At 24.9% G+C, this 19,271-nt stretch overlaps 1 protein-coding gene and 1 long non-coding RNA gene across 2 annotated transcripts; both read right to left on the bottom strand.

Moving 5' to 3' along the window:
• Positions 1 to 1,952: 1,952 nt before the first annotated feature.
• LOC126899423 (uncharacterized) lies at positions 1,953 to 6,159 on the bottom strand. The gene is made up of 3 exons (XR_007702581.1): positions 5,535 to 6,159; positions 2,106 to 2,182; positions 1,953 to 1,987 (listed from the first exon to the last, which is right to left on the bottom strand). It is a non-coding gene; the product is annotated as an uncharacterized LOC126899423 (long non-coding RNA).
• A 5,147-nt stretch (positions 6,160 to 11,306) lies between these two features.
• On the bottom strand, positions 11,307 to 19,239 carry LOC126893739 (uncharacterized). The gene is made up of 9 exons (XM_050664201.1): positions 19,222 to 19,239; positions 18,396 to 18,423; positions 18,142 to 18,203; positions 16,586 to 16,681; positions 15,064 to 15,198; positions 12,041 to 12,144; positions 11,743 to 11,869; positions 11,548 to 11,680; positions 11,307 to 11,476 (listed from the first exon to the last, which is right to left on the bottom strand). The coding sequence occupies exons 1-9, from the start codon at positions 19,237 to 19,239 to the stop codon at positions 11,388 to 11,390; spliced, it is 792 nt and encodes a 263-aa protein (XP_050520158.1). The 3' UTR covers positions 11,307 to 11,387.
• Between the last annotated feature and the right edge of the window lie 32 nt (positions 19,240 to 19,271).

Genomic DNA, 19,271 nt, shown 5'->3' with positions numbered 1-19,271 from the left:
AAAATTTTATGGTTATGGCTAAGGAAAAATTATTTTGTGGGTAATATATCCATACATAGAAATCGCTCTGTGTATATATTTGTCTATGCCTGCCAGTTATTGCTTCGTTGAACGATCATTTTCACTATTAAAGTGAATAAAAAAGGTCAAAAACGATGTTTTGCTTTAGCACTTTTAGCTATTGAATCTGAAGTAGTATCAGAAATAAATTTTGATGAAGTCATTTTCAAAAAGTTAAACCAGTAGAATGTTTTAAATTTGTTTTTGTTAAATGTTTATTAAGTATATTATTATTTTGGTATACAAAGCATTTATTGTTTTATTAATACTTTTATTAGGTCTATATGCGGACCTTAATTTAAGATAATATATTTACAATGGCATTACAACAAACAAGATAAAATAATTTTATCATAAAACATTTTAAATAATACAAAGATGTATGAAATTATAACGTTTGACTTAAATTAACAAAATATATGAAAGGCATATTCACGTAACTACTCTAAATAGTCAATCGTTTTAAGATAAAAAATATACTTGATAAATTATTTCGAATATAAATACACAATATTAATATCTATTAATATCTATTTATTTACAAAATTTTAGTTTCCAACCAAACTCGACAGTCTCTATAGGGACATAATGTTAATGGAACAAAAAAATTATTTTTGCTAAGAGAATGAATTTTAATAGACTAAAATAATTGAAATGTTTGTAAATAACAAAATTGTTTTAGCTAAGGGTATTAAAAAGGCATTTGAAATGTTTTATTAATATATTATATTAATTCAGTATAGTAGTCGGAACTATCAGTAGATCAAGAAGGAGCAGTATTGATTAGATATATTATTATTCTTTTAAATTCTATAACTTGGTCGATTGTAAAATTATAGCTAAATTTTTAAAGTCTAAAACAGAAAAAAGATATATAAGATACTTTTTCAACTAGGAAGTGAATATTTTACAAATATATGTAAAAACGATCACTTTTTTTATAGAAAAAGAATTGAGCCTAGTTGCAAATATCTAATTTAACTACTCAACTAAATACAATAATTTATTTAAAGAACATTTATTACACATATTTTATCCTGTTTGGGACGAAAAAAACTTTAATCAATAAAAAAGCACATTAAATGAATTATTTAACTATTAAAAAAAAATTTTAAATTATTATTTTAAAAAAACGAATCAACATGTGTTAAACTTATTAATACATTTGTATAGAAAAATAAATTTATATTTTTATACTCATTTGAAAATTATGTTTAATTAAATTGTAGAGTTATATTGAGGAACGGGGTAAAATTTAACAGAAGTATATACAAGTAAATACTAACACATGAACCAAATTTTTTGTTAAACAAACTGCTCTTTTAATAGTGTACTCTATGATATGTCCTCTAAAATTTACATTTCGGGACAATGATCTCTCTTTTTTTTTAAATATACCACAGTTGAGAGAGCAGAGTTATTAAAGTCACCTTAAATAACACCTGTTTTAGTACATAGCACGAAAAGACATTTTTATCATCCACTCACATAATACCATACACTTAAGAATGTGCTAATTAAAATTCGAACGAGTCGTAATCATCATTGTTATAGTCATAGGAATAATCGTCTCCATTGTCTTCTCCTCGGTAATCACTATCGGGGGGTGCCAATACTCCATCTCCAATATTTTCTGCCGCTTCACCCATACCAAACATATTTGCAAATCCATAAATTAATCGATAAAATAGTAACCTTAAAAACTTGACTAATGTTACTTCGCGTTGTTTTCTTAATTGAGACCCTTTTGTAATCTGAAAAAAATTAACATATGAACATGATATTTTACTTTTAACTAAATTATAATACTTCGATGAAAAGACATAGAATCATGCACAGCGTCCAGGTCACGTGTAACAACCGATATACCATGGTAAAGGTGAAAAATTGTTTTTTTACAGAATAATTTTTTCAAAATCAGTAGTTCCTAAAAGAATATAATAATCAAAATACACAATAAGTAGTATTTTATTTTTTTAATTAGGCTATAAATCAATTAAAATAAAGAAAATATGATTATATTATCAAATACAGCTATTACTTACAAATAATTATTTTTTTTATATAATAAGCATTTAATTATTCTTTGGATCTTCTTCATTGAAAAAATATAATTATATTACTAAAATATATTAACAAATATAAAGTATTAATATTTTTGAAAATCATTATTTTTTGTTTATTTTGAACTATTTTAATGATAATTTTTGTGTAAAAATGCTACATATATTTTTTTATATGATATAATTATTTTTTAGAATCAACCCTTAACAGTTAAAGGAGTGTCAATATTATTTTTTTTATTTACAATAAGTTTTTTTGTTGACTCATTCAATTACATAGCATTAATAACATTAGAAGTAATGAATGTAGGTGAGGAGTGGTTGCTGCTATTTTTAACACTAATTATTTACCGCCCGAATTCTATGTTTCATTTATGTGTAAAAATGAGAAAACTTCCAAAGTACTGGTACATTTAAAAAAATAATTAATTGATACATCAAAATGTTTTTCCAATATTGTATTTATTTTGACAGTAAACTCAATCGGTTTATGATAAACCGAACACTCTATATATCTATTTAAGGTTTTAGGATATTATAAAGAATAAGTTGTGTTTTTCAGGACGCGGGTAACCGTTTCTTTAATCCTCAAAGTTTTACGATGCTATCAAACAATTGTTAAAAAGTACATTATTTAATGCTCATTTTTTATATTTATCAATCAATGATTTAAGTACTAAAAACTTTCCTAAATTGTAAACAGCACGTAAATAGGAACGTACTCATACACAATATATAATTTATGTTCAATAAGTAATAACGACTTCAATTGGTTTGTCAACTTAGAAATTACGTGCATAACGGAACATCAGAACGTCTACCCGAAGAAGCCGTAACTAGAATTATCATCGTCCTTGGCCTTCTTACTTAAATCTTGAATATTATTTCAGTGGTTTACAAAATGTTACAAATACAATAACATAATACGCTTTGTAGATTATTATAGCTTAATATCAATAGAATAGTTTAACATTTTTAGAGTTCGTTTGTTAGATGCGTTAACTTCTTAATCATTCAGATAGATTTTATAACAATGATCAGTGCAGCTTATATTTTAATTTTTAATTTATTCTTATGTAGAGACGTATTTAAGAATTATGGGCTACAGGTAAAGAAAAAAGGCCTCCTTTGATCCAAATTTCTATCACAATAAGACCAAGACCTGAAGGGGGTTGAAATAAGATAGAACCCCCCAGTAAAAATGAATACACGGTAAAGGTACAGTTTTTTACATTTGGAGTGGGTATTACAATTTTTTCTTATATGTATCCGCCAAAAATAAAACCATAATTTAACGTCACCACCATATGCAAGTCCTCATAAAGCTCAGAGTCGTTCTTACGCTAGCACTGAAGCTAATACATTTTTTGCTACTTTAAGAATCGAGAAGCTTATAAAGTATATAAATACAAATACATATACTGATAGACATAACTGTAATAATATTTCTATTAATAGTTATCTTTTTTTTTTAATGGTTATGCATTTTGTTAGAATTGTCCAAAATAATTTTAACATCGAGGGCACTTATCTCCTTTATTTTTTATGAAGAANAACTTTTTTTTTTTAATGGTTATGCATTTTGTTAGAATTGTCCAAAATAATTTTAACATCGAGGGCACTTATCTCCTTTATTTTTTATGAAGAAATAACATTTCCAGTATATCTTTTTAAAATATTAGATTTAATAATGAAATACCTTTATATTAAATTATAAGTGAACAAAATTAGGTAACAATATTCAATTAATCGATTCTCTTAAATTTCTCATGTCAGTATTGTTGAGGTACAACAAGAAATTTTGTCAAGATTAATTTTATATGAGTAACACATCACTCATACATCTTTTTTAAGAACACTATAGGAGTATTGCTAATATTTTTATAGCATTATGAGACGAATAACTATTAGTTTTGATGCGATGCTGAGAACAGGACAAGATTATCCATTAGGTAGTATAGAGAAATACTAATTTACAAATAATGCCTACGAATAGAAAAGTTCGGCTGAAAAAGTATTATTTTTTTGAATATCTATTCTTTTGCTATACTGCAAAGAAAAAAAATGAGACAGGATGTAGGGGAGAGCTAAGAAAAGATTACAAAATTGAAAAAAATATTCGAGTTTTTATATAAAGTTATTTTATAATTAAAATACTTAAAAATAAGTAAAATATGGTTTTATTCAGTTTCTAGGACATTCATTATCTTAAATGATGATAAGTCTATAACTTTCAGATTCTTCCGATATAATTTATACTTGGTGAACTCAAAATTTCTTATTAAATTTAAGAATAATTGTATTAAAGACAACAATATCATTTTTCTATGTATACTTATAATGAGAGTTGGTAAAAAAATATAGTCAAACACGTGCGAATGACAGTTATATTTCTTTTACAAATTACAGTACAATGTCAAATTTATACAATAGATGATACACATTTCTATAAAATTATATGTCAGTACATGTATATTTTGATTCCATTCACAAAAATTTAATACTTTACTTAAAAAATGTATTCGCAATAAAAAAATTCATGAAGTCAGTCATTTAAAAAAAAAAATAATAATAAATATTAACTAAAAAATTTTGAGGATAAAATATTAATTAAATACAATCAAATAGATTAATAACATTTACTTAATTCTAGGGAAATTCAGGAATATTGTCAGAAAATTTTTGTGAAAAAATTTAGTGACTCATAATTTTATTTATTTTTAAATCCATTCTCCAGCAATCAATCATTATTTCCGTCAAAAGAAAAATTAGTGTACACCATAAGTGAATATTGGAATTAATAGTTTTTGTAGTTGAAACATAGGCTCACGCAAACTTTTGGATTCAGAGCAGCAAAGACCTACATATAAGCCTATTTAACAAAAAATTAAATAAAAGACCCATAGAGCTTTAATTAATTGTCCATGAATATTTCAGGAGTAAATATTTCCCTTTCCTACTTATAGGTAGAGTTGTTGGTAGTAGATTTTGCCTTATCTTACATTTAATATTTTACTTGACAAATATTAACAATAAATAAAGATCATAATAATTATAGTATACATTAAATAAAACCTCGTGATTATTATGAGGTTTTTGAAAAGTTGTACGAAATTCAATCTTTTTAAGTCTGATCACTTTTTAGTCCAATATTGTTAGGGGATTTATTAAGGTAGCATCAAAATTTAAATTTGATATTAGCAGACCAGTCGGGGTAGCAAAAGCACTCTTTACGGGCCTCATGCGCACACCTGTGAGTTGAAATGCCTAATATCAATACTATAATACTGTCATTTTAAACAGGTCTATTTTAAAATTATTTTTAAATAAGTCTATTAACAGGGATTTTTTAGATAAAATTTATATGATCTATTGTTTTTAATAAAGGTCAATTTTAGCGTACACACTCACCTTTTACAATGACTTCACATTTTTTGTAGGCGAGCTCATGTAGTCCTTACCATCGCTGTAATGAATTTCTTTGTTAACATTACTAAAAAGATAATTTTGGCAAAATGTTTAAATTTCAATGAGTAAACTTTTACTAAAGTAAGTAAACGATTCGTATGCTGTATACCGTGTACTAATAAGTACACAGTACTCGGTTGTAGTGCTGACCCAGTCACGACTTGAACTGAATTAAAACACGTTGGAAGACTCTAAGCAGACGTTACTTTCCGGAGAGGTGTATGTTGTCCCACTCCTAATGATAATACGCATGCCGGACATCTCACCTGCTTTGGACTTAGTATAACCGTAATAATATATCTGTCTAAGACTAGGTATCATTAGTCAAGAGCGCCTCGTGTTCAACGTCAAGTTTATAGTTATCAAAAAAATATTTGAGCTATTGATATGGATAATTGAGAAAATGCATGTTTTCGCTATATTCTTAAACTTTATTAAGTTAAAGAATATAACAAAAACATGCATTAACAGTTGACTTAAAAACTACTGACATCATATGACTAATATATAAATAATTAGGTTAAAACATGTAATTATAATTATTTTTCATGTGTTTTACAAAAAAGTTATTAACTAATTATTTTTAATATATAATAACATCTTAAATATTGCTACAAAATTAAATCTAAAATAAAACGTTTTGTTAAGAAAAATTTACTATGTGATGTTGTTGTCTTTCAAACTGACAAATATTTGAAATTTATTAAAAAATATAAAATTTGCAATCGCTATTTTGTCAATTAAGTGAAACGCAACATATATACTATAAACGAAATCTAAAAAGAAAAACTGAAATCCAATATTATATATTCATTAAATTGAATCCTCTATTTGAATATGAATGTGTGGCTTGTTACAAGAAGAGTCAATCTCAACAACAGAAATCTTTTTTTTTTTAATTTTTAAATGACTTGCCAAAAATTATTTAATTGTCAATATGATTTTCTTAAAATAGAGGATACATTATTATTGATATGTTATAAATAATATAAAAATTTTAGAATTTAATGATATACTAAATTTAAGTTAAAATAATCTTATTAACTTAAATAAATAAAAAAGTAGTGAGCATATGGAACCAAGTTATTTTATAAGTACCGGAATGAAATATTCGGCCTTGAACTTGACCTACTATAGTTTTTGTATCGTTTTAGATACTTCTTCCTATAAATATATACAAACAAAATAACGAAAGTAATAATCAATAGTAATCACATCGAGAAGAAAGTAAAACATTGCAACATTAATTTACGTTTCAAAACAAAAACAATTTGTTAACACAATAGTATAAGACAATTGATATAATATCAAAACGTACTATTAATTAAACTCCTGTGTTAAATAGCGAGTAGCATTGTGACGTATAATATTTTAATTATTATCATATCAAATACAATTAGTACAACCGAATGTATGATTAAAAAATTAATTTTTAAAAGTAAAAATATAAGTAACTATTTTTTATTTTATGCATCATATAATATAATATTAAATATATATGATGAATCATATACAGAGTGATTTTTTTATCATAACCCACTCAATTACTTGCAGAATAAATATAATTTAAACATTTTTTTTTTGGTTTTCTTTAGTTACACATTATTCTTGAATTATTAACTATTTAAAACTTTTTATGTTCATCCCTTATAAGGGTGTCAACTTTGTTTTTTTAAATGGGAACACATATTTTTAATTTAATAAAATGTTTGGATTTTTAATTCAATAGTAAATGACATTTGAATTATTAGTATAACTTTATTAGTTTATTAGATATAAACATTTAAAGTTTAAAATTTTTGAGTTAATATACATATATAATACACATGGGATTATAAATATAGATAGCTAATTGGATCGTTTATTATCAATTATGACTATCAATAGATATACTTTCTGTATTGTCAGTAGTGTATTTATAAATACACAACAATGTGCCTTACTATCATTGATAATAACTATGCTGTGTACCTGCTAATATCGATATCATATAAAATCAACTAGCTACCTGTATTTGTAAACCCTTGTATATTATACATGCATATTAACTCAAAAATTTGAAACTTTAAGTGTTAATATCTAATAAACTAATAAAGTTATACTAAAAATTCAAATGCCATTTACTATTGAATTAGAAATCCAAACATTTTATTAAATTAAAAATATGTGTTCCCATTAAAAAAAACAAAGTTGACATCCTTACAAGACATAAGGGATGAACATAAAACGTTTCAAATAGTTAATAATTCAAAAATGTGTAACTAAAGAAAACCAGAAAAAAAAAAAGTTAAAATTATATATATTCTGCAAGTAATTGAGTGGGTTATGACAAAAATCATCCTGTATATTTAATTTGTATAATAACATGTCGAAAATGTTCATTAATTTTATTGCACGCTAATTAAAAACTTAATTAATAATTATAATTTGCTTCATGTTAAACATCTATGTTGCTATTAAAAAAATATCATTAACATTCATATAAAATCTTATAAGGATGTCAATTTAATTTTTTTAATTCATCCCCTATACCAATACAAGGGATAAAATAAAAAAATACACGATAATTAATTAATCGAGAAGTATAAAAAGTTTAAATTACCAAAAGAATTTACTTATAATATTAAGAAAGATCAAGGGGATAGCACTAAAAGAATCACCTTAGAAATACGGTTATTTGGGAAAGCCCTGGTTTAGTTTAGGAGCAAAAATATATACCAAGTATTGTTGTCAAACATCTATTAAGAAGAAATAATAATTTTGTAAACTATCTCAAATTTTAAATTCAGCTCTTAAAATTAATTTTATATTGGACTTTAATGAGTTAACATTGTTTTCGTCCATTAAAAAAGACTATTTGTCTAGAAAAATATTCATAAGGTACTTAATTAGTTAATGCTGAAGCGAAAAATGTAAATTGTTTGTCGTCAGGTATAATTAAACAGCTTAACATGACAAACCTTTTAACGGACAAAACGGTTGTAATTGTTTTAAATAGGCTCATTGAATTTCATATCTATTTATGCACCTAGCCTATGTCATATAATAAGGTACATAGTATGAATAATGATTTATAATAGAGAGTGTGTTGTTAGTAGATGGAGTGATGCTGTCAATTGTACTTAACATATACAAACACGGGTATTTATTGTTAAAACAATAGTAAAAAACCTATACGGTATTAAATGTGTTATTATAATCGATGTATAATAAATATAATAATGAAAGAAAGCAAATGAAAACATGTATGTATACGTGTGAAGAATAAGCTATTGTAATGTCGATTGTTATTCTAATCACGATTTAGGTCACGGAGTGAAGGATTCATGACATATTATTCTTCTTCTATCTTTTCTTTCTTTATAATAAATATTTTATATTTGTTTGCAGAGTATTAATCAAAATATCTATTAATTATACAAGGGAAAACATTTCTGTTTGTTTATTCAACATGAGTTTTATATAAAATAACTATAGCAAGATGTTACTACTTAAAAAATCTACATGCCACTAAATTTAGTTCATTATCTAGATTTGACTTAACTACACAGATACATGCATGATTTGTGAATCAAGTTATACATATATATATATTTTTCAAATTTTTACTTAAAATTACCATAACTTTCTTAAAAATGAACAAACTAATATAATTTTTTTTTATAGATGCATGATGTCTTTACCTATCATTTGGTATATTTTTTTATAAATCTGACCCTTTACCTGATTACAGGGGGTATTCAAAATGACAACTTTTTCACAAAAAATTTACTTTTATACTTAACTTTTAAAAATGTTCCGGAAAGTATATATATCTTAAATTAAAGGTAATGCAATATACTTTATAATGGAAAAAAAAATTTCGGACTTTATTTTGTCTTCACAGTGAAAATAGTTACCAAATGCTATTTTTGTGTGAAAATTCTCGATTTTATATTTTACATTTTTAACTTTATAATGCTATAACATATTGAAAAGTTTATGGATCAATATAAATTTTTTATAAGAAATAATATTTATATTCCTTTTTCATTCGATATACTTTATCTTAATCAGGATATTAATAAGGAAATAGCAGATCATGTAGCTTTTGGANCATACTTTATTTTAATCAGGATATTAATAAGGAACCACCAGATCATGTAGCTTTTGGAATAATCCACCAATTTTTTAAAATTAAACACTATTCACAGATTTGCATCGAAGCGTTTCTTATGATAGTGATTTTAATTCACTATTCTTATTTCAATTTTTATCAAACTTTCATAATTCTGATCATATCACATTGTGTACAAGAAAAAATAAAGATGGATCAACTAATAGAATTCAATGACCTCAGGCTGTTAAGGACTATAATACTAATATGGGTTATGTGGACTATGGAAATATGTTGAAATAATATTTTGAAATTGACAGGAAGAGCCATAAATGGTGGCATAGAAATGTTTTTACTTTTTGGATGTTTTAGTGGTCAATTCGTTCATTTTATTTAGGGACAATAATCAAGGTAAAAGTTTGACTTTAAAGGAATATAGATTTTCTTTTGTCGCAGGGCTAATAGGAACACCAATTACAACTTCAAAAGGAAGAAAGACATCAGACTAATTAATAAATAAATTTAAACCGAACATTCCATAAGAACAACGTTATTCCAGTGCAGGTCACATGTCACAGTAATTGTCATCAAGGAGATGCAACAATTGCAACACTAAGGCTAAATCCACATAAGACAAAACGTGAATATACCTCATGCAATGTTAGTTTATATTGAACTCCACACAAAAATTGTTTCAAAATGTATCACAATAAATAATAATATTATAATAACTTTCAAATATTTTATAATAATTTTTAATAATATGTTGTTATGCAGAACCTGCATGGTGGATTAATGGTAAAACCACCACTTTTTTAAAATCTATAATAATAAAAAATTTTTTTATTATTTATTTTGTAATATAAATAACTTTATTTTAATATTTTAATAAAAAAAAGTTGATTAAAAAAAAAAAAAATAATGCGTGACTCAAAAGGTTAAATGATAAGATACATATTTAAAAAAATTAACTTAGATTAAAAATACATTTGCTATTAGATATATAAATATTTCAATTTAAATAATTTTATTTACACTAAAATAATTTTCTTTGATAATAATTTTTATTATTTGTAGTATAATTTTTAGGGGCGTAAGTATTCATAGAGGTTTTGTATACATAATATCTACCTCATTAAATAATGATCAGTTTTACATCCTTCTATTTCCTGAATTTAACATGCTACAAAGGGTGGTGTTTCTCTTTCAAATGTTAGGGAGCCAAAATGGTTCTTGGCTAGGCCTATGATGAACGGTATGGGTATTATGGCCTGCTTGAACTAGAGACTAGACACCACCAATGATAAAATCACAAGAAAAATATCGTTGGCACCTTAGGAGTCGAACCCAGGACCTCGTGCACTGATACATAGGTTTCTACTCACTAGGCCAGGCCGAACCCTTATAATACCCATTTAATAATTTTTATATAATTTTATTACTTATAAAAAAATTTTCGTAATGAAAGGTTTGACTTCTTTTATTTACGTCCATGATAATATTCGATTTATATAATATAAAACTTAATTTATTTTATTTGGTTAAATTATTATATATATATGATTTTGACAAATAATAGGCAAATGTATTATTTTGTAATGCAATTAAATAAATCTGAGTTAGTTTTACTGTATATTAAAACAAATATACAATACATAATTTTCAATCATTATAACTATATATTAATACTTTAAAAATAATTATTCTAAGTGATAAATAAACGCTATACTCTCTGCAAAATTGTTTAGCGGTAGATAATGGAATTCCCAGAGAAAACTGTTAAACATTACTATAAAACATTTTAATGTGTTACTATTAAAACAAAATATTGTTTTATTACATTACAAATCAAATACTTACGTATATCGTTTTTAATCAATCGGCCTTTCAACACCATACATGTATCTGTACATGGATCTTTGGGTACTAATTTATACTTAAATGACCCACTTATTTGTGCAATGATTACTTGGCTATCATAATAAAGATCGATCTTAAAAAAACAAAATGATAACGTTTTTATAAGAATTTTTTCTAAGGAAATGTATATTATACTTTTTTGTAATTGATGGTATTGTAATTAGACGCCATTATGGACCAAGTTTCTATAGAGGGGTTTAAAAATAAATCTAATTTATATAAAGATCGTATATCTCTTCCTGTTGTATCGTCACAATTTCTCCTTAACGTAATTATAAAATTCTATCAATTATCATTATTTTTTTGAATAAATATTTGTAGAATATTAAGATATAATTTATTTTAAACTAATAACTACTCTTAATTTAATTTTGAAGCATTAGGACATTGATCAATGTGTAACAACGCTTATAAAATTATAAAAATTACTCACCAATGCATAAACCATCCGTTGATTTTAGATTCAATTGCTTTAATTGGATCAATCTTCAGATTAGATTCAAAATTACAAGGTAGTAAATCATTATAAAATAAGTTCTGTAAATATAGTTTAATATCATTAAGTTTATGTTATGATTTATATTAAAAAAAAAATGGTAGCACAGTGGAGTCGCGTCACAGTATGGATGGTGGCATAGTTGGGACAAGTATAGATGATATCAGGCAGTGATTAAAATCACTATCATAAGAAACGCTTCGATGCAAATCTGCAGATAGTGTTTAATTTTAAGAAATCGGTAGATTATTTCAAAAGCAACAATAACTCTTATTCCCTTAATTTTATCCCGATTATAGTAATTAAAATTTAGTATGAAATTGATATTCAATAATTTAATGTTGTAACTTTTACGGAGATGTTATAAAAATAATAAAGTAGTTGTTTATTTTTAACACGTATAAAAATTTAAAGGGGTTGATGATGCAATACTTTTCAATAAAAAATGTTTTTTACTTTTAACAAAGTTATAAGTTTTGTACACTGGACCATAATGAACTTTCATCAGAAACAAAAATATACTTTTCTAAATCTACTTTTCGTGATGTTTTAAATGTGCAATTAGACTTTTTCTATCCCTTCTAAGTTTTAATATTATTACGTATTATTAAAAAATAAGTATTTACATATAAAAAAAAAAAATAATTAAGAACATAAAATTAGCTTTAACATTAGCTTTAATTTAAGATATATATAAAAGTGTCAGTATTTCCGGAACACTTTCAAAAATTAAATTGTAAATGTCCTAGTTTCAATACGCATATTTAAAGTTTTGACCCTTTTGTATAAAGGGATATGATCCTATTTTAAAAAAAGTGTGTCGGATGAAAGAGGTGTATAACAATTATTTATAAAAAAATAATAATATTGATCCATACATATTTCCAAGTTATAGCAATATAAATTTAAAAATATCCTTTCCCCATTACTGTATAACATATACACTTCAGATCAACCAACCACGACTAACACATTAGTGGCAGACTATGCAGACGATAAAGTAATTTTATCAACCAATGCAGATCTTATTATTGCATCGTTTAACTTACAAAATCACCTTTTGTTAATGGAAATATGGTATAAGAATTGGAGGTTTAAGGTCAATCAAGCAAAATCAATTCACACAACTTTTACTCTTAAGCTTGGACAGTGTCCAAGTGTTACTCTTTATGGTATTCAAATTCCATCTTCCTCGTCTGTAAAATATCTTGGTTTAACCCTAGATTGCCGACTTACCTGAGCCCATCATAGTCGTACAAAAAGACTCCAATTAAACCTTAGAATCCGTATGCTTAGAACTTTACTAATTAATAACAAACATACTAACTTAAATATGAAACTTCTAGTGTATAAATCCCTTATTAAACCCATTTGGACCTATGGTCTACAACTATGGGAAATTCTAAAAAATATAATATAAATCGTATTCAAGCATTTCAAAATATTTCTTTAAGAAAATTAACTAACTCCCCTCTATACGTATCAAATTATACCCTCCATTCTGATCTAAAAATTAAAACTGTTAAAGAAGAAGCAATAACTTATTATAAAAGATTCCACACTCGACTATCCTCCCACTCCAATCCACTAATAAAAGGTCTTTCAACTAATGTTATTCCTGGCAATCCTCCAAGACGCTTAAAGCGCAACTGGTGTAGAGATCTATTAACTTAACTTTAGTTAAAAAATAAAAAATAATCACTTAAAAGTGTCATCAATGGGTGGCTTCTTTTATCAAGTATTCAATGTTATAATTATTTTAGCTAATACTCTGATTGTACCTATAGGGAACAGATTGTGTATATATTAATAAAGGAAAAAAATATATATTTTTTTATAAAATCGAGAATTTTTTCACGGAAATCGTACGTTTTTCTTTAACTTTCATGTCCGTTTTCACCATGAAGACAAATCCAGAGGTTTTTTCAAATTAAAGTATATTTAGCTTTAGTTTAAGGTATATATAAAAGTGTCAGTCTTTTTGAAACATTTTCAAAAGTTAATTTTTTGTTAAAAAGTTGCCATTTTGAATCCAATTCTGTGGGCTGGTAAAAGGTCAAATGTTCACAAAAATATATCAAATGATAGGTAAATACCTAAGATATCTATAAAAAAAATTATATTGATTCGGTCATTTTTAAAAAAGTTATCGCAGTTTTAAGTAAACAAAATTGAAAAAATTAGCGATTTTTAAATTTGTAATTTTTTGGAGGATTTCCTCCGTTTACGGGGAACTAGGGAATTTTTTTCAATTTTTGAGGGTAATGTTTTCGACTAAATACGATTTGTGATCTTTTGAGGAATTGTTCATCAAAATCGGTCCAAAGAGAGCTGAGATTAAGCGTTCACAGACAAAAAACAAACATCATAGTAAAATTAATAACTTCTCAGCTTAGCATCAAAGCTATAAATAGTAGCAGTGACGGATTTTTCATAGTTTACTGAAGGGCTTTTTAAAATATAATTTGAAATAGAGATATTTAAATAAACATTTGAGATTGATCTTATACATAGTGTTTTATGGTATTTAAATAAATCTAATAACTTTTGTTCAACTAAATATTATTTTTGCAAGAAAAGTTCTAAAAAACGAATATTTTAAAATGTTAAAAAAAGAAATTATATAAAAAAAATGTTAAATAATTTTTTTTATAATTAAAAATAAATAATAAAAAATATGATTTTAACGTATTATAAGAATGCACCAATTATTAAAAATAAAGAATGCAAAATCTTTCGTACATTAAAAGTTATTAGACTTATCAAAAAATCGTGAATCTATACATATATAAATATATAAAATATTTATATCAGTAACTAAACAAATATATCCTTTTTTTCAAATCCCTAGACACCCGTAAATCCGTCATTAATTACTAGCAAAATTATTATAACATTTATCTAATGTCAAAATTGTTTAACTGATATGATAAGATTAAGTGTTAGAAATAAAATCTCACATGAGTTACATTATGCACGTTCGTTTGTGTGTCATAGCTGTTGGTAAACATCACAGGCCACTCAAGATCTCTATATGAATCCAAAGCTAACAAATAATTTTCGATAACGTTTACATAGTCTATACTTTCACAACTCTAAAAAAGTTTAAACTAAATTAAAAAAATATTACAATCATTGGCATATATTGAGGAATGAAAGTGTCCCTAAACTGTTTACATTATTATTAAAGCTATATAATAAATTATTACATAATTATAACAATATATTTGCAAAGAGGAAAAGATCTAACCGATAACTTTTGATACAATCAAAAGTTATAAAATTGTATTTTTTTTAAAAATATAATGCATTCTTAGAATACATTAAAAGGTATTCCCATTAATCCCGAATCATTAATTATTTTTGTAAGAACATTTCTTAAAACTACAAATTAAAATTGAAAAAAATTATTTATATTAAAAACTAATAATAAAAAATATGATCGTAATGTAGTCTATGAATGGATAAATGATTAAAAAAAAAATACAACGAATTATTAATTGTATCAAAAGTTATAAGAGTTGTCAGTTAGACTTTTTACACTTGTATCAATGACGTAAACAAGGGGTACTAAAAGAGCTATAACTACCCTTTTAACCAGTGCTCGAATTGGCCAAAAAGAAGTAGGGGAGCTCAACTTAACAATTTGAAAACTGCGTCCCTAGCATTTTGAAGACCCTTTTTTTTTTTTTACTCATTACTTTATTTAGTATTTATTAATAAATCATATTTCATTATCATACTAATATTTAAAAAAATAAAAAAAGAGGTGGTATTTTCCACCGTCCTGCCGTCACAATAAAAAAAAGTAGTTGGGGTGCGCAAAAAAATTTTAAAAAAAGTAGAGGAGCTACGTCCCCCTGCGCACCCCCCCAATTCGAGCACTGCTTTTAACCAATAAAAACTATTAACAGTATACGATTTAGTAAGAGTATGAGATAAACAAAGAGAACCCTTTCCAATAGGTCGAGTGATATTACCTAGATGTCCTTCCATAAATTTGTTTAGCGACCACGTATAACGATAACATATTTCTCATTATAAAGGGCCTAGTTATAAAAATAATACATGAATGTTTAACTTAAAATATATGATATTGCAGATGTTTTTAGGAGCCCTTGTACTTTTTGAACATATTTTATACTAAATATAAATTATTTCTACGTTTTCATTGGATAACTACATTGGTGTAATGGAATTTTAAATGGAGTGCTAGAGTTAAAATTTTGACTAATATCATTACATTCCATTGGGAGGTATCGAGTAACTGGGCTAGTAAAATGAAACAATCAAAATTCTTTTCAATATTAAAATTGTCAACATTTATTTTTGGTTGTTTGATAAAAAATAAACTATTTGTTGAAATGTTTGTTCAAAGGTGTAATTCTAAAACATCTTTAGTTACAAGTTCCAAACAATAATTAGATAACGATTGTACATTATAATTTAAAACTTGCTTAAATAAACTATAGCTATACTTACATAACAGTCAGATAATACAAGTTTCGGATTTTGGATCTTTATATATATCAAACATGAATCACGAAGCAAGTTTTTGTAATAGTTTAAGTCAATTAGCTAAAAAATATATATAAACTTAACTAATTAAATTAATTTTAAAAATAAATAAAAGAGAAGGGGAAAAATTTACAAAAAATCGAATGACTCTTCAATAAATAATTTTTACTAGTATTATTTATTAATTAAATTTGTTTACTCAGTGACATATTTGCAGGGAAAATCTATGAGATCCGTACTATGGACATTAAATCATAGTAATGGAGAATTGTAGCTCCCCACTACTTAACGTTTTAAATCTATCTGGAACCCATACAAAATTTCCAAATACGCCTTTATTTGCTTAATAGAATTTTTTTTTTTTGACACAAACAGCGTTTGAAGTAAGCTTGTTGTGGAATGCCTTATGTTATCTCTTTTCAACATCTATTTATTTTGTGCAAGACATAATTTTTGTGAATATCGCTTTTAAAAATTATAAAAAATACAAATTAATGATAAATATTTTTTAATAATAATATTTTTTTATATATTCACGCAAAGATAGACAACAATACATTTTTATAACCTTTATTTATGAGCCCTTCATAAAATCGCTTTATTATAAAGAAAAAAGTATTAGTTCAATAAGAAAAATTATTACTATAATATAAATTTTATGTCTCATTACATAAAATATAATAGTTAACTTAAATAATACAAAAGTCAATTACAATTTTAATGGTGATAATAATTTTGAAAAAATAATGTGATGAAATAAAAATTAACTATATTAGGGAATATCAATAAAATTTGACACTACAGTGAAACATTTTTTCAACATTAAGTGTCAAGTTGAGGAGAAGCAAAATTTACAAAAAATTGAATGACCCTTCAATTTGTATAATAATTTTACAGAAATTGTGATGTCCATGTTTTTTATTTGTTTTGCTATTTTTAAGTTCAAATATATAGGGTTCAGTAAATAAAGAAATGGATTTCTATTGTTCTCATTGTTTGTAACAACTGACCCGTTTCCTTACTTACTGAGCACCTTATATATTTAGGATATATTTTCATTAGTATAGGTATGGTACAAGTAGCTTCTCTCTCTATATATTGAATTATTAAAACAAACTTGAAAGATAACATTAATATTTTAATGGGTATACTTATAAAAAAATATATTTTTCCTAATGGAATGGTACGTTTACTGATATTTCATACGTTATGTTTAAGCAAAAATTTTCATTTTAATGTTATAATAAAAAATATTCTGTCTTGTTCACTACTGAAATTCAAAAACCATAAAATTTTCAGGTATTATATCTTATAAACTGGTCTATTTTCAGTCTTAATTTACCAATAAAAAAATTTTTTATAACAGTCAAGGCATTTTAATTTCAAAACTTATACTATAGTATTTTAAATCATAACTTTATTACATTATTATATTAAAACAATATTATTTAGACATTCTTCTTATTTGGTCTAAATTTAAAATAGAAACTAATAATAATTCGAAAAACTGCGTGTTTTACCTGCATGATGAATAATTTCAAAACGGCCCTAGCACATTGATTTATTATATGCGATTGAAATCCTACAAAAAATATTACAGCTAACAAGCAGAGCATAGACAATCTAATAAAAAATTTCATTATATCTATTTTGTTTGAATATATTTTTTTAATTGTAGTATTGACATCTACTAATTGAAACTGCAAACAACGTCAAAACTTCAAAATAAAATAATTGTTTAAGTTGATATAGCTGTAAATATGAATCTACTTACCACGTTTCCTTATTGTATTCTGAACGAACTATCTATAATGTGCACTTACCAAAGTATAATGTAATATTGAAATATTTTTCATGGGTGTTTGTTTTATAAGGTAGAAAAAAACTAATAAATAGCCACCTCATTTTTCCAAATCATTGATCCGGACAATTTAACTTAACTTTTTCCATTGATAAAGAGAAGGTTACAAAATGCTTCACAAAACCATTGACAGTTTATTGGTTAAATATTGACGTAATTTATACATATTAGAAACAATAAATTGTATTGTTATTTAACTATGGAGTAGAAGAACGAGGTATCATAAAGTATCGCAAAATAATAATAAAATGTAAAACCAAAATATGGTTAATGAAATAAATAAAAGTTGATACATATTAATTTAAAACTTAATGTTTGCCTTATTGTTTTATTTAAATGGGACACTCTAAGTTATGTAAAAGAATAAGAATATAAATTATTAAATCGAAATTAAAGTTATACTGCTTATCAAATACCGAGGTTAAGCAGTAATTATACAGATGATTGATTTATCGTTGATCACTGGATGTTTCCTAAAATAATATAACTTTTTTTTTTTACAGTATTTTGTTAAATATATATATAACATAAATCAAGACTTATACATAAATTTTAAATTATGAGTTATTATTATTTCATAATGATCATATAAGGGTAAAAATTTATTTTTTTTTTTATGGGCAATATGCATATTTAACAAGCTTACATGTTAAAATTGAATATTTTCTAAAATTTAAATTTAAGAAATTATTGTATTTTGTTGTAGATAAATTTAAATAACGTTCATCACATTAATTACCACTGACAGTTCAATCATATTTTCATCGAAAACTAACATTATTAAAAATT

This window comes from Daktulosphaira vitifoliae, unplaced genomic scaffold (genome assembly GCF_025091365.1).
Source record: "Daktulosphaira vitifoliae isolate Bord-2020 unplaced genomic scaffold, ASM2509136v1 Scaffold_1, whole genome shotgun sequence".
Taxonomy (NCBI): Eukaryota; Metazoa; Arthropoda; class Insecta; order Hemiptera; family Phylloxeridae; genus Daktulosphaira; species Daktulosphaira vitifoliae.
Note: the sequence above shows the minus strand (reverse complement) of the source record. Positions and strands in the feature narration are given on the sequence as shown.

Bases quoted from the DNA above. Each gene is read 5' to 3' on its own strand.
- LOC126893739 (XM_050664201.1), bottom strand. The intron at 11,870-12,040 runs GTGAGTAATTTT...AATTACGTTAAG, and splicing joins AACGGATGGTTTATGCATTG to GAGAAATTGTGACGATACAA. The intron at 11,681-11,742 runs GTATAATATACA...TGTTTTTTTAAG, and splicing joins ATACCATCAATTACAAAAAA to ATCGATCTTTATTATGATAG.